General features: G+C 47.7%; 1 protein-coding gene across 1 annotated transcript in view; it reads left to right on the top strand.

Annotated features, from left to right (window-relative positions):
* Positions 1-823: 823 nt before the first annotated feature.
* Positions 824-27,046, top strand: part of LOC138793369 (NACHT, LRR and PYD domains-containing protein 3-like) — a 48,412-nt gene continuing 22,189 nt past the window's right edge. The window contains exons 1-3 of the mRNA XM_069971909.1: positions 824-897; positions 3,672-3,771; positions 22,807-22,860. Coding sequence (XP_069828010.1) covers positions 22,836-22,860 — 25 coding nt within the window. The 5' untranslated portion in view covers positions 824-897; positions 3,672-3,771; positions 22,807-22,835. The remainder of the gene's footprint in view (positions 898-3,671; positions 3,772-22,806; positions 22,861-27,046) is intronic.

Genomic DNA, 27,046 nt, shown 5'->3' with positions numbered 1-27,046 from the left:
GAGATGACTGCTGATCAGAAGAAGCCTGACTAATGAGCAATAGCCCTGGTTAAAGAGACAGCACCACTCTTGTCTCCAGTTCAGGTGTGGTTTGCAATTGAGCTCCATTCACTTCAATGGAATGAGTTATGGTGCGTTTACACAGGCAGATTTATCTGACAGATTTTGGAAGCCAAAGCCAGGAATGGATTTGAAAAGAGGAGAAATCAATGGCTTTGGCTTCAAAAATCTGTCAGATAAATCTTTATGTGTAAATGCACCATTACAAAACCCCACCTAAACTAGAGACAAGAGAGGGGCGGTGTCTTGTAAAGTGGCCATGTTTTTGTAGCACTGAATATCCCTTTTAATAATTTCTGTCTAGGCAACTCTGATGTAAGTCTATGGGGGCTGCCTGGATGAAGATGATTGACAGCTGGGATACGACATGCCCTGTACTGCTCCTTGGACGTTGCTTCTTTGATGAATCCTGATGGTCAGCGTCCAGAATTGCTGACTGACCAGCATGCATCCTCCATCCCATCTACTACTGGACTTTGATCCAGCGTTGCTGTTGGACCTACGATACTGGCCCGTCAGTGATTTTTCTATTATTAATGACCGTTACTGTCAGCGGACATTTATCTCTGTGTATAATGCGATAATCCAGCCTGACTGCCTCTTCCCTTTGATATAGACATACAAACCAGACCATGTCTCCGTTATTATGGGGGTCAGGAAGACGTAGGGGTGAGCAGTGATCCTGGGAGAGACAAGAGACAATAATCTGTAAGAAGCTAAATACAATCTCATTCGCTCCTTATAGGGTTAAATCACTAGGGAACTAAAACTTATGGCGGCTCCTCCCTTCCTTTGCACTCAGATTTTCTTGATCTCTGTACACTGCACGGCTATAAGGTAAGACATGTTCCTCTCTTATATGCTGAATATATATCTAGGGTCCTAGTGGAGGGTCTGATCAGTGATATGTGGGGGGCACACACTGGGACCAGAAGACACGCTGCCACTCCTGACAGTCCTCGTATAACATGGTCCGCCCCATACTGTGTGACACCAGTGCCGCCCAGTGCCGTCTGCAGCCCGCAGGCACCTAAGTTCCACCTATCACTACCCACTTAAGGCTGGCTTTACATCCATCCATATGTCTGTACCGTGAACACTGATGGGCGTCTCCTATAGACAGGAAACTGAATGCTGTGAAAAACAGAACCAGATAAATACGGATCAGATACAGATACATCCGTCCTGTCGTCCACCTCCATAGACTCCAAAAAGGAGCAAAGCTCTGCATGGTGCATTTTTAATAGACCCATAGATTAACATACGCTCCATATTATGCACTGAGGATATAAAATACACTTGTGTGATAAAAAGAGTATGTAAGAAAACAAAGAGCAACATAGTTTCACTTAATCCCATGATATAACCATTAATACCGCCATATAGTGATACAAGGTCTAATTACATAGTAATTGTAGAAACAGGATCAGTTTTCTGACCCACACAAACCTGTAGCCCAATCTAGGGACGTCACTAACTGTTCACAACGGACATTGTGTGCTGGTAGAAACAATGCCACCGGCCGGTCACCCTCCCAGTGAACACACAACCCATTGGACAGCGGACCCCAGCACTGAAGCGGGGGGAGGTGGTGCATGTTATGTTCAGCCACCTCCTCCCCGTCTCTTTTGGAAAAAAATACAGGTCGCCGGACTTCCCCTTTAAGTTTTGTTTGGGGCTTTTCTAGACTTTACTCAACAAATACTGTATGGAACTAGTGATACTTGACTGTCCATACAGAGGAGGCATAGGGAACCTGCAGCTGTTTCCATTTCCATCATGTCTGGACAGCCAAAGCCAGGCTGCATCTCCAAAGCCAGGACCCCAAAAGTCACACGCCAGAGAATTGCTGTGCCGCATGAGGGAAGAAATATTGCAATGGCTTTCTCCCTTGGCAATGTGGTTACAGACAACGGAAACATTGTGGCTACACTGAATCGAGGCAACATGAAGCATTGTCCTTTGCACCGCGCACGTCATCAATCTCATTGTCAAATGGTTCCTCAAAAATGGCGTCAGCCTGAAGGAGCTGCTCAGCAAGTGCAGGAAATTGTGCAATCACTTCAGTCATTTCTATAAATCTAGACATGACCTCCTAGACCTGCAAAGACAAAATCATCCGCCTCAACACCGGCTACTGTGAGATGTTTCAATGCATCCCACCATATTTATTCTGGAGCGGATGGTCACAGCCATGATGGCCCAGAGTGTGGAGGAAGGCCAGTCTGTCTGCGGTCTGGAGGAAGAGGATGAGTTAGAGGGGGGAGAAGTACATTATGAGGAGGATGGGAATGTGGACATGGAATTGACCAAGCAAAAAATGGAAGTGGAGGAGGTGGACCAAGATGGCAGCGCTGATGATAAGGAGAAGGGTGAAGATGATGATGGTCTTCAAGATCAGCAACAACAGAACCAGCATGGGGTAGAGATGGAAGCAAGTAAGCACTCAATAGACCTAGTCAAAGTGTCCAGACGTAGCATTCACGGTGCAGATCAATATTGTTTGGCAACACTTTTAGACCCTTACTATAAATCCAAAAATAATTTTTCTTACCTTCCAAGTGGGAGGCAAAATGGTCTCATTTGAAAGATGAGATTTTTGATAATGATGATGAAGAGCGTATTTTTGCAGCCTTTATCTTCCTGATATGACACACATAAACAGATTTTAACCAACAACGTAACAACCAGGTTCAGTCGTACCTGGACTGACCTCTGACACATGCCATATGGACTTCTGGGTCAAAAGACCTGACCAGTGTCAATAACTTGCCCATATTGGTGTTTAATAGAAATGAGCGAATAGTGAAATATTCGAATATTCGTACGAATATCTCCTGAATATACGAAGATTCGATCGAATATTCGATCCCATTAAAGTCTATGGGAACAAGTATTCTATTATGGAAAAACATCTATTCGACCACTTGGAGGTAAAAACCGGAAGCTGGGGGATTTGAATTCTTATCGAATATTTATCGAATATTCGGCAAACTATTTGATAATATTCGATAGATTGAATACCTTACTATTCGATCGAACAGTATTCGCTCATCACTAGTGTTTAATGCAGCAGGTAGTCTTGTCACAAGATTGTCCGCCATCAGCATGGAAAACGTTGGGGAAAATATACCAGGGATGGATCAGGGAAGATTTTGAATGCCCTGTGCCCACCAATTGGATACCTGGCTGTTCACCACCAGTGTCGCTTGTCCAGTCACGCCGCCAACATCAACCACCTCCACTCCTGGTGTTGACTGTCTCTGTCCTAATATCCCATACTACGCCAACAACTTCTTCCTCCATCAGCAGTCCACCATCCATGCAGCTGCCTTTCCTGGGACTTTTAAACAAATACTATGTGACAGCTAGCGAATGTACTATCGGGTACAGCTTTTTTTTTCTTTACATTAGCCAATTAATGCCGTCACGGGGATCCCAGTGGAGCGGTCCTTTTTTTGGAAATCCCACCCATTCTCGCATTCAGCGCCGTTCTTTTGCCGTGCACTGGTGTCTTTAAGGCTTTCACTTTTCCTCTCCACTGTAACTGTACAGATCCAATTAATAACAATACAAAGTCACTAATATTGTGGATTCTGTTTCTATTCCAGCGTATGGAGCAATGGACTGTCTGGAGAGAAAAGAAAATGAGAAAACCTACTGAACAAACAAGAAGCCGGATGTGATGAGCAGAGAACAGGACTATTATTGGTCAGTATTAGGGGCATTATGGGTAATATCACTGATATACAGAAGACTTGTTTTATTGTTGGAGAAATTGTATTTTATAGTGTCAAACTACATTTTTACAGTAGAAAATTGGCAGTTTCCTTGGCACTTAGACCTTAAAGGGGTTATCCAGCCCTACAAAAACATGGCCACTTTCTCCCAGAGACAGCACCACTCTTGTCTCCAGCTTGGGTGGGGTTTTGTAACTCAGTTCCATTGAAGTGAATGGAGCTTAATTGCAAACTGCACCTGAGCTGGAGACAAGAGTCGTGTTGTCTCTTAAAGAAAGTGGCCGTGTTTTTGTAGCGCTGGATAACCCCTTTAACCCATAGCTGCACCAGGACGTTATTGAACGTCCTCGTGCCGCTATGGGAGTTCAGAGGGGGGTCGCGCGGCGACCCCCCTCTGAACTGCCGCGATCCCGGGTGCCGCATGTAGCCCGGGCTTGCGGCTATTAGCGGGCACGGTCCGATCGCCGTGCCCGCTAATTAAGTACTTAGAAGCAGCTGTCAAAGTTGACAGCTGCTTCTAAATACTTGCTCAAATGCATACCTGGTGGTCTAGTGGGGGGATCGCCCCCCTGCGGCGCGATTGCGGGGGGGCGATCCCCGCATCCATCCCGGGCCGGGGTCTGCTCCGTAATGGCGCTGATCCCGGCTCGGCATTCTATTGCTTTTGGCTGCAGCAGCCAACAGTAATAGAACACCGATCTCATGGATTCATGCAGTATAACTATACTGCATGGATCTCTATGAGAGATCAGAGTGCATATACTAGAAGTCCCCCAGGGGGAATAACCCTAACCCCAGGGGGAATAACCCTAACCCCAGGGGGGAATAGCCCTAACCCCAGGGGGGAATAACCCTAACCTCAGGGGGGAATAACCCTAACCTCAGGGGGGAATAACCCTAACCCCAGGGGGGAATAGCCCTAACCCCAGGGGGGAATAACCCTAACCCTAGGGGGAATAACCCTAACCCTAGGGGGAATAACCCTAACCCCAGGGCGGCTTCTAGTATATGTGTAAAGTAAAAGAAAAAAGTATTTTTAATAACACAAAATCCCCTCCCCTAATAAAAGTCAGAATCACCCCCTTTCCCCATTTTATAAATAAAAATAAATAAAAGTAAATAAATAAATAAACATGTTTGCTATCGCCGCGTGGGTAATCGCCTGAACTATTAATTAATCACATTCCTGATCTCGTACGGTAAACGGCGTCAGCGGAAAAAAATCCCAAAGTGCAAAATTGCGCATTTTTGGTCGCATCAAATCCAGAATAATTGTAATAAAAAGCGATCAAAAAGTCATATATGCGCAATCAAGGTACCGATAGAAAGATCACATCATGGCGCAAAAAATGACACCTCACACAGCCCCATAGACCAAAGGATAAAAGCGCTATAACCCTGGGAATGGAGCGATTTTAAGGAACATATATTTTCTTTAAAAGGTTTTAATTTTTTACAAGCCATCAAATCAAATAAAAGTTATACATGTTACATATCGTTGTAATCGTAACAACTTAAGGAACATATATAACGAGTCAGTTTTACCCCAGGGCGAACATAGTAAAAACAACCACCCCCCAAATAAAAAAAAAACATTTTTTTTTTTCAATTTCACAACACATATAATTTTTTTCTGGTTTCCCGGCACATTTTAGGCAAAAATTACATCTGCCTTAGCAAAGTACAATTAGTTGCGCAAAAAATAAGGGCTCATTTGGGTCTCTAGGTGGAAAAATGCAGGCGCTATGGCCTTATATACACGAGGAGGGAAAAACGAAAACGCAAAAATGAAAACTGGCTGTGTCCCCTAAGGGTTAAAGGGGTAGTGCGGCGGTAAACAATTATTCACTAAATAACACACATTACAAAGTTATACAACTTTGTAATGTATGTTATGTTAGTGAATGGCCCCCTTCCCCATGTTCCCCCCCACCCACACTAGACCCGGAAGTGTAGTGCTCTATACATACCTGATTCGTGTCGACCCCCGTCCGCCATCTTGTGACAATGATGTAATTTTCGGGAGGCCGGCCGAATCGCTCCGACTGCCCCTAGTGCCGGACCCCCTCTGCGGCGTCATCAGCCGCGATTAGCTGAGCATAACTGTGCACAGATAATCGCGGCTGAGCAGCTGATGACGCCACAGAGGGGGGCGGGGCGGCACGAGGGACAGTCGGACCTTTTGGGCCTATACGTTTATTTCTTTATCTGATCAGCTGTATGAGGGCTTGTCTTTTTGTACTGTATTGTGTACTGCCATTATCTGCATTTAAGAAGACTTTACCCTGCCCCCCCCCCCCCTCCTCTCTCTCTTATCCACTGCTCAGAATCAGAAAATCTTCACTGTTTTACATCAGTTGGATCCTGTCTGTGCTATGGAGAGGGGAGGGGGGAGGAGGGAGATTAGTCAGCAGCAGAGAGCTGTATTCAGAGGTCAGAGAGGTCAGTGCTGACATCAGAGGAGGGAGCCTGGTGATGTAGCTGTAAATTAACTCTTTGTTGTCCTGTTTTGGTGCCTCATCTCCCTCCACCCCTCCCCTCTTCATAGAGAACAATGAAGACAGGGCTTCAAACTGCTTTTTCATGATAAAAATGCATTTTTCGGCTTAAAAAAACAATTACAAAGTTTCCTAAAATCGCCTGGACTATTGATTTCTGCAAGAAAACTTTTAATGACAGTGACACTTTAAGGTATATGGGACTTTCTGATAGCTTCTTATTCCATTTTGTTTGGGACAATAACACTATTACAGCATTCGTCAGCCACTTAGTATACCTAAAGTGTTTTCCAGAGAATCTTAAACTCTCCCTCCTGCCTTCCTGTGGCATGGAACAATAAATTAACCATACTTACCCCCCCCCCCCTTTGTTGCTCCTGCTGTGTGATCTTCCTGCTGTTTTCCTATTCTGCTATTGTCCATTGATATCCCGCTCCCTGACGTCCCGCTCCCTTCTAAGTTCTATATCGAGGGAATAACCACTGTATGGTGAGATAAGGCTATAAGTGACATACTATGGGGGATGGGTGTGTTCATAGAGATCCCATCACATGTAAATCAGATACAGTTATCATCCTGTGTTACTACCTCCATCACCTTTATGAGTACTCCATTTTTTCATCATCATTGAGGAAGGGGTGGATGAAGACAATGACATACACTTACCTCCCAGCTCCAGCACTGGGGCCCACATCATGCTGCTCCGGTCCCCCGGTCTCTGGCTGATCACGTGTCAGAGGGAACTTTGCAGGTCTGTTCAGCCATTCAGCCGCGGAGGGAGGACACCACTACAGCCGCTGATTGGTTGAGCGGACCTGCCAACGTCCCGTCTTAAGTTCCCTCTGAGACATGAATGGATGGAGACCAGGGAACCATAGCAGTGTGATGCGGGCCCTGGCCTGGAGACAGGGAGCTAAGTGGTCTTCATTATCTTCATCCACCCCCTTCATGGTGATACTGAAAAAAAAACAATTTCTTTTTCTTGAATACTTTACTGGGATCCAGTCAGACATCTCTAGTCTAGTACAAATATTTCCTGGATTTTTTGCCCAGAACAAGGCCTCATGGACCCACATCAATAACAAAGCCAGGTCAATACAGCTGAAATACAAAACTCAGGGAGCAAGAGGAGAAATGTTATTTAGCCCGTCTAGATGTCGGCCTGTCAGAAACCATTTATCCTTACAATTGTCTGATGGATTCACCAATACCTGAGATTCTAGCTGAAAGTTCCTTCAGTGCAATCTGCACTACAACTAATACTCCCAACATGCCCCAGGAGTTGTAGTCTCAACAAAGAGGTGCGGGGTGTTACCAGGGTCAGAGGACTGAAGAAACGGCACCAAGCCCAAACCGAAAGCTGCAAACAGATAAAGGAGATGAATTGTGAGAGAGAAATCCCCAGAGCAGACTATTGCCCTCAATGGCTGCCCTCCTGCTCCCCATACTCTTATACCCCATCATCCTGTCATATCCTTATGTGCCCCACATTCTACGCTGCCCCAATGACTGCCCTACGGCCAATGATATATCAAGTAACTAAACCCTGTATACAGGGCCGTTTCTATGACCGGGCGGGCCGGGTCACCGCACGGGGCGCCGACAGCTAGGGGGCGCCCGGCGGTGCCCGACAGCGCCCGGCCACCCGGCATCACAGGCCTGCGGCATCCGCCACAGCGCCCGGACGCACAGCATCGGCAGCCCCCCTTCCCGGCGGAAGGCAGCGCAGGGCCGGCCTTAGGGGTGTGCGTCCTGTGCTACCGCACAGGACGCATCACCCCATCAATCACAAGGTGCCGCGCCGCCCCCTTTAGCTATAAGGCTGCCTAATGGCAGGCTTATAGTTACAGAGGGCGCCCTGATTGACAGCGCGAGGTGCCACTGGCTCCTCACGCTGTCAATCACTCTTGTGACCACAGGCAACGTAATGCCTGCAGTCACAAGAGGCCGCTCTGTACCCCTGCTCCGGCGCTCTGACGTCACTGTGCGACGCAGCAGAGAGGTACAGAGCAGGGAAGAGAAGAACAGGGGATGCAGCAAGTGTCTGGAGGAAGCGGAAGCTAGGTGAGTAAAGTGTTTATTATTTTTGTACAGGGGGCACTGGAGACTATTGGGGCTGCTGGGGAGGGGACAGACATACACCTGAGGCTATAAGGTGATTGCAGGAGGGGGGCTGATGCTACAGGAAGGGGGTTAATAATAAAAAGGGGGGCTGATAACCTATATGGTGACAGGAGGGGGGCTGATACTACTATATGGGGGGCTGATACTATATGGTGACTGGAGGGGGGCTGATACTACTATATGGGGGGGCTGATACTACTATATGGTGACTGGAGGGGGGCTGATACTATATGGTGACTGGAGGGGGGCTGATACTACTATATGGGGGGGGCTGATACTACTATATGGTGACAGGAGGGGGGCTCATACTACTATATGGGGGGCTGATACTATATGGTGACTGGAGGGGGGCTGATACTATATGGTGACTGGAGGGGGCCGATACTACTATATGGGGGGGCTGATACTACTATATGGTGACTGGAGGGGGGCTGATACTATATGGTGACTGGAGGGGGGCTGATACTACTATATGGGGGGGGGCTGATACTACTATATGGTGACAGGAGGGGGGCTGATACTACTATATGGGGGGCTGATACTATATGGTGACTGGAGGGGGGCTGATACTACTATATGGGGGGCTGATACTATATGGTGACTGGAGGGGGGCTGATACTACTATATGGGGGGGCTGATACTACTATATGGTGACTGGAGGGGGGCTGATACTATATGGTGACTGGAGCCTAAAATGTTTCTCTGACAGATTCTGGTAAGAAGATTCATGGCCAGGAGAGGACTTTAAGATGGCCCAGGCTGGATGGAGAGAAAAAGGAAAAGTGAACAACAATCAGAGAAGACACCACCTGTGAGTCACTGGATGTAACTGTTCTTTCTAATAGTCTGTAGTGATAGTGGTCATGGTGTGGCGGTATTATTTAGACATGCAGTGGTATTATTTGTAAGGTCTTTCTCACTTTCAGGGCATTATATTGTATGCAGAAGAGACTTAGAGTATGTCCTTCAAGGGTTTATGTGAGCGATAGAAATGAAGCTTTTCAGGGGTGCAACACTGCTCTATGCCGCAATACACACAATGCTTCTTCCTAGTAACCCGAATCTTGATAAAAGCCCCTGTTCCTTTACCAGAGCTGAACTGAGTGAGGTCGGGGGGGGCGCTTTTATCAAGGTTCGCCCTGTTGCCAAGATGCCCTAGAAACTGCCCTGCCTGTATAATGCTCCTATCCCCAGGACTATGGGGTGTAGCAGTGACCTCCGGAGCAAAGGGTCCTGTATAATGCTCCTATCCCCAGGACTATGAGGTGTAGCAGTGATCTCCGGAGCAGAGGGTCCTGTATAATGCTCCTATCCCCAGGACTATGGGGTGTAGCAGTGATCTCCGGAGCAGAGGGTCCTGTATAATGCTCCTATCCCCAGGACTATGGGGTGTAGCAGTGATCTCCGGAGCAGAGGGTCCTGTATAATGCTCCTATCCCCAGGACTATGGGCTGTAGCAGTGATCTCCGGAGCAGAGGGTCCTGTATAATGCTCCTATCCCCAGGACTATGAGGTGTAGCAGTGATCTCCGGAGCAGAGGGTCCTGTATAATGCTCCTATCCCCAGGACTATGGGGTGTAGCAGTGATCTCCGGAGCAGAGGGTCCTGTATAATGCTCCTATCCCCAGGACTATGGGGTGTAGCGGTGATCTCCGGAGCAGAGGGTCCTGTATAATGCTCCTATCCCCAGGACTATGGGGTGTAGCAGTGATCTCCGGAGCAGAGGGTCCTGTATAATGCTCCTATCCCCAGCACTATGGGGTGTAGTAGTGATCTCCGGAGCAGAGGACCCTATATAATGCTCCTATCCCCAGGACTATGGGCAGTAGCAGTGATCTCCGGAGCAGAGAGTCCTGTATAATGCTGCTATCCCCAGGACTATGGGGTGTAGCGGTGATCTCCGGAGCAGAGGGTCCTGTATAATGATCCTATCCCCAGGACTATGTGCTGTAGTAGTGATCTCCGGAGCAGAGGGTCCTGTATAATGCTGCTATCCCCAGGACTATGGGTTGTAGCGGTGATCTCCGGAGCAGAGGGTCCTGTATAATGATCCTATCCCCAGGACTATGGGGTGTAGCAGTGATCTCCGGAGCAGAGGGTCCTGTATAATGCTCCTATCCCCAGGACTATGGGCTGTAGTAGTGATCTCCGGAGCAGAGGGTCCTGTATAATGCTCCTATCCCCAGGACTATAGGGTGTAGCAGTGATCTCCGGAGCAGAGGGTCCTGTATAATGCTCCTATCCCCAGGGCTATGAGGTGTAGCAGTGATCTCCGGAGCAGAGGGTCCTGTATAATGCTCCTATCCCCAGGACTATGGGGTGTAGCAGTGATCTCCGGAGCAGGGGGTCCTGTATAATGCTCCTATCCCCAGGACTATGGGGTGTAGCAGTGATCTCCGGAGCAGAGGGTCCTGTACAATGCTCCTATCCCCAGGACTATGGGGTGTAGCAGTGATCTCCAGAGCAGAGGGTCCTGTATAATGCTTCTATCCCCAGGACTATAGGGAGTAGCAGTGATCTCCGGAGCAGAGGGTCCTGTATAATGCTCCTATCCCCAGGACTATGGGGTGTAGCAGTGATCTCCGGAGCAGAGGGTCCTGTATAATGCTCCTATCCCCAGGACTATGGGGGGTAGCAGTGATCTCCGGAGCAGAGGGTCCTGTATAATGCTCCTATCCCCAGGACTATGGGGTGTAGCAGTGATCTCCGGAGCAGAGGGTCCTGTATAATGCTCCTATCCCCAGGACTATGGGCAGTAGCAGTGATCTCCGGAGCAGAGAGTCCTGTATAATGCTCCTATCCCCAGGACAATGGGGTGTAGCAGTGATCTCCGGAGCAGAGGGTCCTGTATAATGCTCCTATCCCCAGGACTATGGGGGGTAGCAGTGATCTCCGGAGCAGAGGGTCCTGTATAATGCTCCTATCCCCAGGACTATGGGGTGTAGTAGTGATCTCCGGAGCAGAGGGTCCTGTATAATGCTCCTATCCCCAGGACTATGGGATATAGCAGTGATCTCCGGAGCACAGTGTCCTGTATAATGCTCCTATCCCCAGGACTATGGGCTGTAGCAGTGATCTCCGGAGCAGAGGGTCCTGTATAATGCTCCTATCCCCAGGACTATGGGGTGTAGCAGTGATCTCCGGAGCAGAGGGTCCCCTGTATAATGCTCCTATCCCCAGGACTATAGGGAGTAGCAGTGATCTCCGGAGCAGAGGGTCCTGTATAATGCTCCTATCCCCAGGACTATGGGCTGTAGTAGTGATCTCCGGAGCAGAGGGTCCTGTATAATGCTTCTATCCCCAGGACTATGGGGTGTAGCAGTGATCTCCGGAGCAGAGGGTCCTGTATAATGCTCCTATCCCCAGGACTATAGGGAGTAGCAGTGATCTCCGGAGCAGAGGGTCCTGTATAATGCTCCTATCCCAGGACTATGGGGTGTAGCAGTGATCTCCGGAGCAGAGGGTCCTGTATAATGCTCCTATCCCCAGGACTATGGGGTGTAGCAGTGATCTCCGGAGCAGAGGGTCCTGTATAATGCTCCTATCCCCAGGACTATGGGGTGTAGCAGTGATCTCCGGAGCAGAGGGTCCTGTATAATGCTCCTATCCCCAGGACTATGGGGGGCAGCAGTGATCTCCGGAGCAGAGGACCCTGTATAATGCTCCTATCCCCAGGACTATGGGGGGCAGCAGTGATCTCCAGAGCAGAGGGTCCTGTATAATGCTCCTATCCCCAGGACAATGGGGTGTAGCAGTGATCTCCGGAGCAGAGGGTCCTGTATAATGCTCCTATCCCCAGGACTATGGGGTGTAGCAGTGATCTCCGGAGCAGAGGGTCCTGTATAATGCTCCTATCCCCAGGACTATGGGGTGTAGCAGTGATCTCCGGAGCAGAGGGTCCTGTATAATGCTCCTATCCCCAGGACTATGGGGTGTAGCAGTGATCTCCGGAGCAGAGGGTCCTGTATAATGCTCCTATCCCCAGGACTATGGGGTGTAGCAGTGATCTCCGGAGCAGAGGGTCCTGTATAATGCTCCTATCCCCAGGACTATGGGTGTAGCAGTGATCTCCGGAGCAGAGAGTCTTGTATAATGCTCCTATCCCCAGGACTATGGGGTGTAGCAGTGATCTCCGGAGCAGAGGACCCTGTATAATGCTCCTATCCCCAGGACTATGGGGTGTAGCAGTGATCTCCGGGGCAGAGGGTCCTGTATAATGCTCCTATCCCCAGGACTATGGGGTGTAGCAGTGATCTCCGGAGCATAGGGTCCTGTATAATGCTCCTATCCCCAGGAATATGGGGTGTAGCAGTGATCTCCGGAGCAGAGGGTCCTGTATAATGCTCCTATCCCCAGGACTATGGGCTGGAGCAGTGATCTCCGGAGCAGGGGGTCCTGTATAATGCTCCTATCCCCAGGACTATGGGGTGTAGCAGTGATCTCTGGAGCAGAGGCTCCTGTATAATGCTCCTATCCCCAGGATTATGGGGTGTAGCAGTGATCTCCGGAGCAGAGGGTCCTGTATAATGCTCCTATCCCCAGGACTATGGGGTGTAGCAGTGATCTCCGGAGCAGAGGGTCCTGTATAATGCTCCTATCCCCAGGACTATGGGCTGTAGTAGTGATCTCCGGAGCAGAGGGTCCTGTATAATGTTCCTATCCCCAGGACTATGGGCTGTAGCAGTGATCTCCGGAGCAGAGGGTCCTGTATAATGCTCCTATCCCCAGGACTATGGGATATAGCAGTGATCTCCGGAGCACAGTGTCCTGTATAATGCTCCTATCCCCAGGACTATGGGGTGTAGCAGTGATCTCCAGAGCAGAGGGTCCTGTATAATGCTCCTATCCCCAGGACTATGGGGTGTAGCAGTGATCTCCGGAGCAGAGGGTCCTGTATAATGCTCCTATCCCCAGGACTATGGGCTGTAGCAGTGATCTCCGGAGCAGAGGGTCCTGTATAATGCTCCTATCCCCAGGACTATGGGATATAGCAGTGATCTCCGGAGCACAGTGTCCTGTATACAGGGCCGGACTGGGACTTAAAATCAGCCCTGGCAATCAAACCCCAGCAGCCCACATACCATATCCTTCCCTATATATCATGGATAGCCATGTAAAATACGAGCTGTAGCAAATTCTGCTTCATTTATCCATGTCCCCACTACTCCCTTAAACATGTGAACCCCACCATCAGCACCTAAAAACAATGCTATAACATGATCTGCTGTGGATTTGATGTGGCATATATATGCACTCATTCAACTGATTAAATCAGAAGCATCAAATCCGCATTGGATTAGGTATGAACGTGCCCTTAAAGGAAACCTGTGGGGTCTATTCCAGGTACACAGCTGTAGATCCCAGCGTACAGATCAGGGACTGGATCTTTAGTCCAGTGTAAACCTCTATAATCGTTCTTTTCATTACCAGCTGAAGTGTCACAGAGGTGGAGCCACAGCAGCACCTTCTGCCCCGCCCCTTCCTGCTCTGACTGATGGACATATAGGGTGCTGCTGCTGCCGCTGCTGTTGTGAAACTTTAGTTGGAAATGAAAAGGACAATTATATAAGTTTACACTGGACTAAAGGTCCTGTCTGTGATATCTCGCTCACATCTGTCTGCTGAGATCTACAGCCCTAGACCTGGTACGGACCTCACAGATTCCCTTTATAGGAGAAAAACATGGCCACCTTCTTCCAGAAATAGCGCCACACTCTTCTTCAGTTTGTGTGAGGTATTGCAGCTCAGTTCCATTGAAGTGAATGGAGCCAATTTGTAATAACCATACACTGAGGACAGGATGGTGCTGTTTTTGGACAAAAGTTACTATATTTTTTAAATCCCTTTTATCCTGACTATGTTTGCACACCATATAATGGCGGTCAAAGCTACATAATAAGCTGCTAGATAGCCATTTCCTACTGGATATCTATCTATCCATCTATCTATCAGTAGGGCCCCATGAAAAATTGAAGGATATATAATGGTAACATAGGTAAGAATTTTATGTGCATGATAACAGTGTCATAGTTAATAACACCAGTAAGCAAATATCACCATAGTGTACCCGTTACTGCCATACTGTTATTAAGCAAACCCACCAATACTGCCAATACTACCAGTATATAAGTAACAAATAATATCACCACACCATGAGCACTGCCATTATCACCACATAATGACTAATATCGCTACACTGTGACTGAATACAATCCACTATATACAACACTAATATTACCAATAATACGAGTAATACCATCACACCATGCCCACTACTCTCACCATACAGTGACTGGATAATACCACTATACCATCACACCATGCCCACTACCCTCAGCATACGGTGACTGGATAATACCACTATACCACCACACCATGCCCACTACCCTCACCATACAGTGACTGGATAATACCACTATACCACCACACCATGCCCACTACCCTCACCATACAGTGACTGGATAATACCACTATTACCATGAGAACTGTGAATCTGTGGAACAGTCTACCACAGGATCTGGTCACAGCAAAAACAGTAGAGGGCTTCAAAACAGGGCTAGACAAGTTCTTAGACCAAAATTATATAGATGCATATGTATAGAACATATCACCCCTCCCCCTTCCCTGTATCCATCCCCTCCTTGGTTGATGGACATGTGTCTTTTTTCAACCGTATTAACTATGTAACTATGTAACTATGTAACCATCACACCATGCCCACTACCCTCACCATACAGTGACTGGATAATACCCCTATACCATCACACCATGCCCACTACCCTCACCATACAGTGACTGGATAATACCACTATACCATCACACCATGCCCACTACCCTCACCATACAGTGACTGGATAATACCACTATACCATCACACCATGCCCACTACCCTCACCATACAGTGACTGGATAATACCATTATACCATCACACCATGCCCACTACCCTCACCATACAGTGACTGGATAATACCACTATACCATCACACCATGCCCACTACCCTCACCATACAGTGACTGGATAATACCACTATACCATCACACCATGCCCACTACCCTCAGCATACGGTGACTGGATAATACCCTCACCATACCATCACACCATGCCCACTGCCCGCAGCATACAGTGACTGGATAATACCACTATACTGGCACCAAATAACAGCCACTATATAAAGACCAATATTCTCCCAGAACAGTGACAATAGAACACAGATGTCACACTCCGGCCCTCCAGCTGTTACAGAACTACAAATCCCATCATGCCTGGACAGCTAAAGCATGGTGGGAATTGTAGTTTTGCAACACCTGGAGGGCCGGAGTGTGACACCCCTGATACTGAGGTAGATCCCAGCTGTATAAAGGTTCTGCAGACCTGATAAGTGATTATAGTGCAATTACATCCTGTCACTCACAGTAGGCGTCTTCTCTGCATGACCAGACGTCCACTTTTCCTTTTCTTCTCCATCTGGCTCCGGCCATCATGAAGGCTTCTCTGGCCAGGACTCCTCTCCACGGGATCTGCCAGACAGACATTTTAGGCTTCATGCTCCAGCAACATCCTCATCTATACATCCCTCCATATAGAATAGCTCCCCCTGCATAACCCCATATAGAATAGCCCCCCCCCGCTGTACATCCCCCCATATAGAATAGCCCCCCCCCGCTGTACATCCCCCCATATAGAATAGACCCCCTGCTGTACATCCCCCTATATAGAATAGCCCCCCTGCTGTACATCCCCCCATATAGAATAGCCCCCCTGCATCCCCTCCCATATAGAATAGCCCCCTGCATCCCCCTCCATATAGAATAGCCCCCCTGCATCCCTCCATATAGAATAGCCCCCTGCATCCCCCTCCCATATAGAATAGTCCCCTGCATCCCCCTCCCATATAGAATAGCCCCCTGCATCCCCTCCTGTATAGAATAGCCCCCCTGCATCCCCCTCCCATACAGAATAGCCCCCCTGCATCCCCCTCCCATATAGAATAGCCCCCCCCTGCATCCCCCTCCAATATAGAATAGCCCCCTGCATCCCCCTCCCATATAGAATAGCCCCCTGCATCCCCCTCCCATATAGAATAGCCCCCCTGCACCCCCCTCCTATATAGAATAGCCCCCCTGCATCCCCCTCCCATACAGAATAGCCCCCCTGCACCCCCCTCCTATACAGAATAGCCCCCTGCATCCCCCTCCCATATAGAATAGCCCCCCTGCACCCCCCTCCTATATAGAATAGCCCCCCTGCATCCCGCTCCCATACAGAATAGCCCCCCTGCACCCCCCTCCTGTATAGAATAGCCCCCCTGCATCCCCCTCCCATATGGAATAGCCCCCTGCATCCCCCTCCCATAAAGAATAGCCCCCTGCATCCCCCTCCTGTATAGAATAGCCCCCCTGCATCCCCCTCCCATATAGAATAGCCCCCCTGCATCCCCCTCCCATATAGAATAGCCCCCCTGCATCCCCCTCCCATACAGAATAGCCCCCCTGCATCCCCCTCCCATAAAGAATAGCCCCCTGCACCCCCTCCTCTATAGAATAGCCCCCTGCATCCCCCTCCTGTATAGAATAGCCCCCCCCTGCATCCCCCTCCCATATAGAATAGCCCCCCTGCACCCCCTCCTATATAGAATAGCCCCCTGCATCCCCCTCCCATATAGAATAGCCCCCTGCACCCCCTCCTGTATAGAATAGCCCCCTGCACCCCCTCCTCTATAGAATAGCCCCCTGCATCCCCCTCCATATAGAATAGCCCCCCTGCATCCCCCTCCTATATAGAATAGCCCCCCTGCATCCCCCTCCCATATAGAATAGCCCCCCTGCACCCCCTCCTATATAGAATAGCCCCCTGCACCCCCTCCTCTATAGAATAGCCCCCTGCATCCCCCTCCATATAGAATAGCCCCCCTGCATCCCCCTCCTATATAGAATAGCCCCCTGCATCCCCCTCCCATATAGAATAGCCCCCCTGCATCCCCCTCCATATAGAATAGCCCCCCTGCACCCCCTCCTATATAGAATAGCCCCCTGCACCCCCTCCTGTATAGAATAGCCCCCTGCATCCCCCTCCCATATAGAATAGCCCCCTGCACCCCCTCCTGTATAGAATAGCCCCCTGCACCCCCTCCTGTATAGAATAGACCCCCTGCATCCTCCTCCAATATGGAATAGCCCCCCCTGCACCCCCCTCCTATATAGAATAGCCCCCCTGCATGGCCACATGTGAAGGGGTTAAAAAAAAAAAAAAAAAAAACATTCTCACCTCACCTCGCTCCCAGCAGCTTCTTCCTCGGCTGCATCTTCGGTCCACGGCGGCGGCGGCTCGTCCTCTCTCTCCTCCAGGTCCTCAGCGGCGCGTCAGGGAAGTGACGTCACCGCTGGGGGCCTGGTGGAGGTGGCTGCAGACGTGCCTGCGCGCGGCACGTCTGCGGCCCTCGGCACTTGGGGGGGGGGGGATAACAGGGCAGAGACACGCCACCGCAGCCCGCTCACCTCGCCTGGCCTGCTCCTGACGTGCTCCGCCAATCAACGAGGGGCCGCATCGGCCCCACGTTGATTGGATTGGAGCGGAGGAGCATGTCAGGAGCGGGCCGCAGCGGTGATAAGCGGTGATAAAACAGCCGGGCGGCCCACGGACTGGTAATCTGGCCCGCCCAGCGGGCATTTGCCCGCCTTGCCAGATTACCAGTCCGGGCCTGCCTGTATAATGCTCCTATCTCCAGGACTATGGGGTGTAGCAGTGATCTCCGGAGCAGAGGGTCCTGTATAATGCTCCTATCCCCAGGACTATGGGGTGTAGCAGTGATCTCCGGAGCAGAGGGTCCTGTATAATGCTCCTATCCCCAGGACTATGGGGTGTAGCAGTGATCTCCGGAGCAGAGGGTCCTGTATAATGCTCCTATCCCCAGGACTATGGGGTGTAGCAGTGATCTCCGGAGCAGAGGGTCCTGTATAATGCTCCTATCCCCAGGACTATGGGGTGTAGCGGTGATCTCCGGAGCAGAGGTTCCTGTATAATGCTCCTATCCCCAGGACTATGGGGTGTAGTAGTGATCTCCGGAGCAGAGGGTCCTGTATAATGCTCCTATCCCCAGGACTATGAGGTGTAGCAGTGATCTCCGGAGCAGAGGGTCCTGTATAATGCTCCTATCCCCAGGACTATGGGGTGTAGCAGGGATCTCAGGAGCAGAGGGTCCTGTATAATGCTCCTATCCCCAGGACTATGGGATGTAGCAGTGATCTCCGGAGCAGAGGGTCCTGTATAATGGTCCTATGCCTAGGACTATGGGGTGTAGCAGTGATCTCCGGAGCAGAGGGTCCTGTATAATGCTCCTATCCCCAGGACTATGGGGTGTAGCAGTGATCTCCGGAGCAGAGGGTCCTGTATAATGCTCCTATCCCCAGGACTATGGGGTGTAGCAGTGATCTCCGGAGCAGAGGGTCCTGTATAATGCTCCTATCCCCAGGACTATGGGGTGTAGCAGTGATCTCCGGAGCAGAGGGTCCTGTATAATGCTCCTATCCCCAGGACTATGGGGTGTAGCAGTGATCTCCAGAGCAGAGGGTCCTGTATAATGCTCCTATCCCCAGGACTATGGGGTTTAGCAGTGATCTCCGGAGCAGAGGGTCCTGTATAATGCTCCTATCCCCAGGACTATTTGCTGTATATTTTTATATCACTGGGACTCAGTCATCCTTTCCTCTGCACCAGCACCCATACACACTAGCCACACACCTTGGGTTATTTTCCCCTTTCTGTGGGTGGCGGTACTGATAGTCCAGGTGGGACAATTGTCACTCAGGACTACCGTGACAAGAGCCCAAGGGACCCATTACATCCCAGCAGGTCACCGACAAAGCAGGTATCACCATTAGTGATGATCGAACAGTAAAATGTTTGAGTTCAAGTCGAGTAAACTAGAAACATGGAACAACTTATAGCCTGAAATTTGGCATTAAGAATGAAAAGATAAAAAATGGGGGGGGGGGGGGGGGGATAAAATACAGCTAGAGATGAGCAAATAGTAAAATATTCGATAATTCGATTCAAATATCTTCCAATATTTGTATAGTCAAACGAATTTCAAATCCCATTATAGTCTATGGGAGAAAAATACTTGGGAACTCCTCTGTACGAAACATCGATACATCTAATAGTTGAAAAGATTGATTTTTTTTAATTATTCAGCAATGTAAACTGACCAAAATGGGCTTTTTACCCACTCAGGAAAAATTTGACCACCAACTCCTGTAAACCAAAGATTGATTCATCTAACGGACTATCATATTCCAGACTATCGGACTGATATTAAATACTACATGATTTATATTCCAGACTACAGGACACATATTCCACACTATCAAACTGATATTCCAGACTACAGGACACATATTCCACACTATCAAACTGATATGCCAGACTACAGGAGTCATATTCCAGACTATTGGACTGATATTCCAGACTACAGGACTGATATTACAGACTACGTAAAACACATTAACCTTTCTCATGTGTATTTAAGTAATGTGCTTGTGCTCATCTGTAATTAATAACTTGGTGACCTTAATTATTATCCGTTACGGTTCTCTGTATTTCTCTCTTTTTTACGACATTGGTATTACCTGTTCATGTTAACATGATTGAAATAAACTGTTTTATATGTAAAATTTTGAAAAAATTTTCAATATAAATTATTGATTTAAAAAAATAAAAATAAAAATAAAAAAAAAATATATATATATATATATATACATATATTTATTTATTTATTTATTTTTTTTTAATCAATAATTTATATTGAAAATGTTTTATACAAGTTACAGACTACAGGATTGATATTTCAAACTATCGGACTGATATTACAGACTACAGGACTCCTAATCCAGACTACAGGACTGATATTCCAAACCATCGGAGTTATATTACAGACTATAGGACTGATATTCCAGACTATTGGACTTATATTACAGACTACAGGACTCATATTCCAGACTATCAGACTCATATTTCAGACTACTGGACTGATATTACAAACTACGGTTGTCAGGTTTGTACCTGGTAAAACCACGCTCGCGAGCTCTGGTCGCCGGTTACGATCATGGCGGCAAAATGTACGTGCACAATAGTTATTTTCTTGTATCATTTTATTAGTGTGAACACGGTGTGATCCTGCCTTGGCATTTATATTGATTTAGGTTAACTCCCTACTCATTGTCTGGGAAGATTTCTTCCAGCAGGTATACAGTTAACACCTTGCCTTGGATAATGACTGACAGCCTGGTCCTCCTGTGCAATCTCTTGTTTCTCTGCTCCAATCGTCTCTGAGACCGGGACTTGCTTTCACATAAAGCTCAGTCATTTCCTAAGCCTGATGCCTGCTATAGGTTACACTTGTTGTACCTGTCTCTGGCTTTCTGCTCCTGTGAACTCTTGTTATACCTGACCTCGGCTTCTGACTGTTCTTTTGCTCTGTGATTCTGATCTATATTTTGATTCTCCTGGTTTTGACCCATTTTGCCTGACTACCCGCCATTGTGTTTTGTCTGTCTTTGTTGTTGTCTTTTGTCTTGTCTCACGTGTCACCCTATTTTAGTGCAGGGAACGTCACCTGGTTGTCAGCCATCATTTAGGGTGGTCTAGTGGCAAGTAGGCAGGGACAGCGGGAGTGGGGCAGTGTCAGGGCTTCACCTGTCTGTGTGAGTGTTTCCTTGTGTGCCCTGAACTGTCCTGACATTGGTACTGATATTTCAGACTATCGGAATGATATTCCAGACTACAGGACTGATATTCCAGACTATCGGACTGAGAACATAGGTCAACTGACAGGAATACAGCTGTAATCACTGAAAAAATCCACATACACTTTTGGGCACTGTGTATAAATTAGCAAATCCAATATGCAGTCTGCAATCCCAAAGCTAAGTATTGCTGTGACTGCAATGGTGTCTATGGACAGGAAAATGCTTGTTGCAAATATGCTAGTGTAACCTTGCTAAACAGCCCACTAATTTCTCTCATCTCACTGCCTATCTCAGTAATCTCACTAATCTCACTACCTATCTGTCTAATCGAAATGGCTGCATGCAGGGAAAGAAAGAGACATTGAGAGAGCACTCTATCCAGCACAGTGAGTGAATGCATCACAGTGATATATATATATATGGGATGGTCATGTGATTTTAGCAGCCAATGAGACCCCTACACCTCAGCAATGAGGTTTCTGACACTTCTATGTGCTCTGCACTGATTGGCTGGCAAAAAGGCGCTTGAACTAACTCGAACGCTAACTCGAACGCTAACTCAAACAAACTGTAAAATGTTCGGTTCGAAAAAATTGAGATGTTCGACTCAAACCTAACTTTTCTCGAACAGTTTGATCAACACTAGTCACCATCAGTGTGCTGGAGTCACGGCTATACCATCCCTGGCTGAGCTGTACAGCGAAACTGATAACACCCGTCAGTGCAGCACCACAAAAGGACCTGACATAGTGTGGTATTACACGGACCGATGGGGGACCGATAATACCTGTAAATGAGCAGCGATCTGCTAGATCCTCGCTCGTTTACTGGGCCTATTACGCGGCACGATAATCGTTAAACAAGGGCTGCCAGGACATTGTTACCGATGTCCTTGCAGCCCTTGTTTAAACTATATACATTACCTATCCACGTTCCAGGGCTGCTGCTGCCATCCGCTTCTCCATGGGTCCCGCGCGCTGTAACTCAGAGTGGCCTGTCAGCGGACAGGCCGCTCAGCCAATCACAGGCCGGGACCGCTGTGATTGGCCAGGCGGCCTGTCAGCTGACAGGCCGCTCTGAAGCTAGAGCACGCAGGACCCGGGGAGAAGAAGACCGCAGCAGCAGCCCTGGAGCATGGATAGGTAATGTATATCGACAGTCGCCGGCCGCGCACCGCTATTACAAGTATCGGTGCGCAGTCGTCGCCCAGCGAATATAGGTCAGAACCTATATCAACGATCAGCCGATGATTGTTGTCATCGGCTGATCGTTGTATTTATTACATGGAGCGATAATCGGCCAACTCGGACCAATTATCGTTCCGTGTAATAGTACCGTTAGAGGGATTGTGAGCATGGAATCGGTGAATGAGACCAGGAGCGTGAATATCTTTGCTCGCAACCCAAGTCCGCTCCTCCGGCCCGAACCCCTTCCAGTGAATGAAGTATTGGACGGAGTTCTGTACCCGGCGAGGGTCCCGAATTTTTTCCACCTCAAACTCAAGATCCCCTTAAATGACTACATTCAAGGGGATCTACAAAATACACACAGATATATATCTGCCAGAATGTCGGGAAGAGATTTAAAAAAAAAATAGATAAATAAATAAGTTTTTTTTTTTTTCCATTTCATCTTGCAGGAGATTTTCCCATCTTCCTTGGATCAGGAATGAGTACTATAACCCCCAGCGATGGTAAGGACCCCCCCCCTCCTCTTATAACAATCTTATTTCTGTATTGGGTGAATGATCCCACAACATCTGTACAATTCGCACATTTATCCTTATAAGAAATAGACTCATTATATCCCTACCAATCCCCCATGTTCCTGCTTTGTTTGCCTTGTTGCTCTTGGTTACAATTAGAGATGAGTCATTTACAGTAATAATCTCCCAGCTTCCCAGGACTGGCTCCAGCTTTTCCAAGTCCTCAGTCTAATGGCTGGAGCATCCGCTCCAGGCTGGGGCAGGTATATAGGAGTGACTAACAGTACTACGGGCAAAGAAACCGAACACCAGATGGCAGGATGATGAGCATTCATGCTGCTAGAAATAAAATACATGGAAACAATGAATAAAGTCCAATATGAATAATGTAATATGGGGATTGTGATGACAGATCGGGACATTATTCTTAACCCTTTAAGGACATGGCACATTTTCAGTTTTACGTTTTCGGTTTTTCCTCCTTGTGTTTAAAAGGTCATAGCACTTGCATTTTTCCACCTAGAAACCCAGATGAGCCCTTATTTTTTGCGTCACTAATTGTACTTTGCAATTACAGGCTGAATTTTTGCATAAAGTACACTGCGAAACCAGAAAAAAATTCAAAGTGTGGTGAAATTGAAAAAAAAAACGCATTTCTTTTATTTGGGGGAAATGTGTTTTTACGCCATTCGCCCTGGGGTAAAACTGACTTGTTATATATGTTCCTCAAGTCGTTACGATTAAAACGATATATAACATGTATAACTTATATTGTATCTGATGGCCTGTAAAAAATTCAAACCGTTGTTAACCAATATACGTTCCTTAAAATCGCTCCATTCCCAGGCTTATAGTGCTTTTATCCTTTGGTCTATGGGGCTGTGCGAGGTGTCATTTTTTGCGCCATGATGTGATCTTTCTATCGGTACCTTGATTGCGCATATACGACTTTTTGATCGCTTTATATTACATTTTTTCTGGATTTGATGCGACCAAAAATGCGCAATTTTGCACTTTGGGATTTTTTTGCGCTGACGCCGTTTACCGTACGAGATCAGGAATGTGATTAATTAATAGTTCGGGCGATTACGCACGCGGCGATAGCAAACATGTTTATTTATTTATTTGTTTACTTTTATTTAAAACCTGGGAAAAGGGGGGTGATTCAGACTTTTATTAGGGGAGGGGGCTTTTTACTATTAACAACACTTTTTTTTTTTTTTTTACACATATACTAGAAGCCCCCCTGGGGTTAGGGTTATTACCCCCTGGGGTTAGGGTTATTCCCCCTAGGGGACTTCTAGTATATACACTTGGATCTCTCATTGAGATCTCTGCAGCATAGATATGCTGCAGAGATCCATGAGATTGGCACTCGTTTGCTTTCGGCTGCTGCAGCCGAAAACGAACGAGTGCCGAGCCGAGGACGGCGCCATCTTGGACGCGTCCCCGGCCGGCATCAGTAACGGAGATCGCTCCTCCGGGACAAGGTCCCGGAGGAGCGATCTCCCCCACTAGACCCCAGGGAAACGTTGCCTCCGGTAATCAGAGGCAGCTCTCAACTTTGACAGCTGCCTCCGATTAGCTAATTAGCGGGCACGGCGATCAGACCGTGCCCGCTAATAGCAGCGGTCCCGGGCTACTCGCGGAACCCGGGATCGCGGCACTTCAAAGCGGGGCCGCCGCGCGGCCCCGCTTTGAAGTGCAAGTGAGGACATATGACGTACGCATACGTCCTATGTCCTTAAGAGGTTAAAGTGTAACTGTCATTTCAGGGTCATTTTTCTGAAAACAATAAATATCTATTGTTCAAGCGATTTTAAGAAACTCTGTAATAGGTTTTATTTACCAAAAGAGTTTTTTTTTGTACTGAAAATGCAGTTTTCCTAGCTCCCCCCTAACTTCAGAAGAAGCAGGATTTCTGTGGGAGGGGCTGAGAGGAGTGAGTGAGCACAGATCAGTCCTGCACAGCACAACACCCTGCAATATTCTCTTAGCAAGTTCCTAGATAAGCACTGACCTTTCTGACCTCTGAATCCAGCGTTTTAGGTGCCCAGACAGTCTACAAACAGCTGACCTCCATGTCACCTCTTCCTGCTCCCTCATCTCCCTTGGCCTCTCCCCCCTCCATAGGAGATAATGGAGAGAGCAGAACCCGTCTTCACTGGCTTCTCTGTAATGAAGACGTGTTTGCCTGATAATGCACAGATAGGAAAGGGGGAGAGGCTTGGAAATTGTTTTTTTGAGTACAGAAAGAGGCTTTTTTGCCTAATAAAACCTATTATAGAGTTTCTTAAAATCGCTTATACTACTGATTTTTGCCAAAAAAAAAATGACAGTTACGCTTTAAGCTTGATATATACCCTTTTTTTTTTGTATGTTGCGTGGGTTTCCTCCGGGTACTTCGGTTTCCTCCCACACCCAAAACATACAGATAGGTGGATTTAGATTGTGAGCCCTATTGGGGACAGGGAGCAATAATTGGCGAAACTTTGTAAAGTGCTGAGGAATATGTGTGCGCTATACAAATAAAAGTATTATTATTATTATTATTATTATTCTCCAAAAAATAAGCCTTACCCCGAATATAAGACCTAGCTGGATTTTGCAGGGCTTTTAGATTTTCATGCAAACTTAGACCTGTTTCACACCACATATAACACCGGCAGTTCTGTGACCCGGCAGTGTAACAGAGCGGCCGGTGTCAGTGAAGGTTATCCCGGCCGGTACTGAAATTCCCAGTTCACCATTGAACACAATGAAGAGAGCGTCCGGAGCCGCACTCTCCACTGTGTGACTTGTCAGGCTTTATTCAGCCACTTTCAATCCTGTACCTGTTTTTTTCAGAATTTGTCTATGCACGTTGTCTTTTAACTGTCTTTCTCTATGTATGCACTCTTTCTTCCATCTTCCTTTCCCCTCCACTTGTAGAAGAGGAGCAGCCATTTTTGTTCTACTACTGCTATTATGATTTTGCTGAAACATCATTCCTTATTTGAGGAACTAAATCTGTATAATACGGAGGAAAGAAGGGAAACGGAACATAATTGAAACCTTCAAATAAGTTAAAGGACAAAATAAGGTTCAGGGGTAAAATGCTTTTAATAAATAAAACTGAAGCCAGTAAGTGACTGTAAACCTGTCTGGGATAATCTATATCTATCCGCAATCTATCTTCTATTCTACTAGATACTGCACTGATAGAAGAAAGATGTGAACAGAATTTTACATGTGTGGTGACCGCGGGGTCTGCAAGATGGGGTAATGCAGGCTACAGGTGGTGCAGTGTCGCTATATGTGTAACGGAGTGGTACGCTAACTGCTCCCACAGTCCCATCAAACACTTTGACAAAATTTTCAGTGGAAAACATCAACTATGGGGAAAAACGGTAACTTTGCTGAAAGGTCTTTAAGGTGCATTACAGCCAACAAGCCCTTTTTGAGATAGTTTGGGAACAGGTCTATCAGGTAATTCCCTTTAAATTAGAGTACCTCATTTACTGTGGGGTAGTGTGGGGCTTATGCAGACGCACTTTGCACCACCTTGGAAACTGGTAGGAGCCATCCTTGGCAATAGCCAGAAACAGGACTCGGAGGGAGCAGGAGGGACCTTTCAGCGAGAAGCAACTTCTCAAACCCCTGACTGGACTTGTGTAGTAAATCTGTGGTTCACAGAACTTGGTTAGAGACAACAGCGCTCGCAGCGTGGACAGGTAGTTGCACCCTTGGAGAGTTAGCACCCCATCCCTCTGTTTCTTAGGTAAGATGGACAACAACAGTGCAGCAGCTCAGGAACAGTACAATAGGGTTCTGGCGCTGGATACAACTGGTACACATACACAGGAACACTGGAAACTCAGAAGACCCCTCGGCCTGCTCTAACCACTCTTATATACTGCAGGGAGCTGCTCCCATTGGTGGAGAGAGGCCTGAGGAGACTTTGAGTTATCTGTGATAGGCTGAGAGAGATGATGAACACCAGACAGACCGGCCCAACAAGCAGGTGGCAGACTAGCACATGGCAGAATACAGACAGAAGAGTTAACCCTTTACACAATCCTTCACCACATGCTACCTGTCAATGAATAGAGAACATGAGAACACACAGAATCCCTGAGAGGATAAATAACATTGCGGCCCCGCATAACAGCAGCCAGCGTGCACAACAGGCTTC

Source organism: Dendropsophus ebraccatus, chromosome 5 (genome assembly GCF_027789765.1).
Source record: "Dendropsophus ebraccatus isolate aDenEbr1 chromosome 5, aDenEbr1.pat, whole genome shotgun sequence".
Lineage (NCBI taxonomy): Eukaryota > Metazoa > Chordata > Amphibia > Anura > Hylidae > Dendropsophus > Dendropsophus ebraccatus.
Note: the sequence above shows the minus strand (reverse complement) of the source record. Positions and strands in the feature narration are given on the sequence as shown.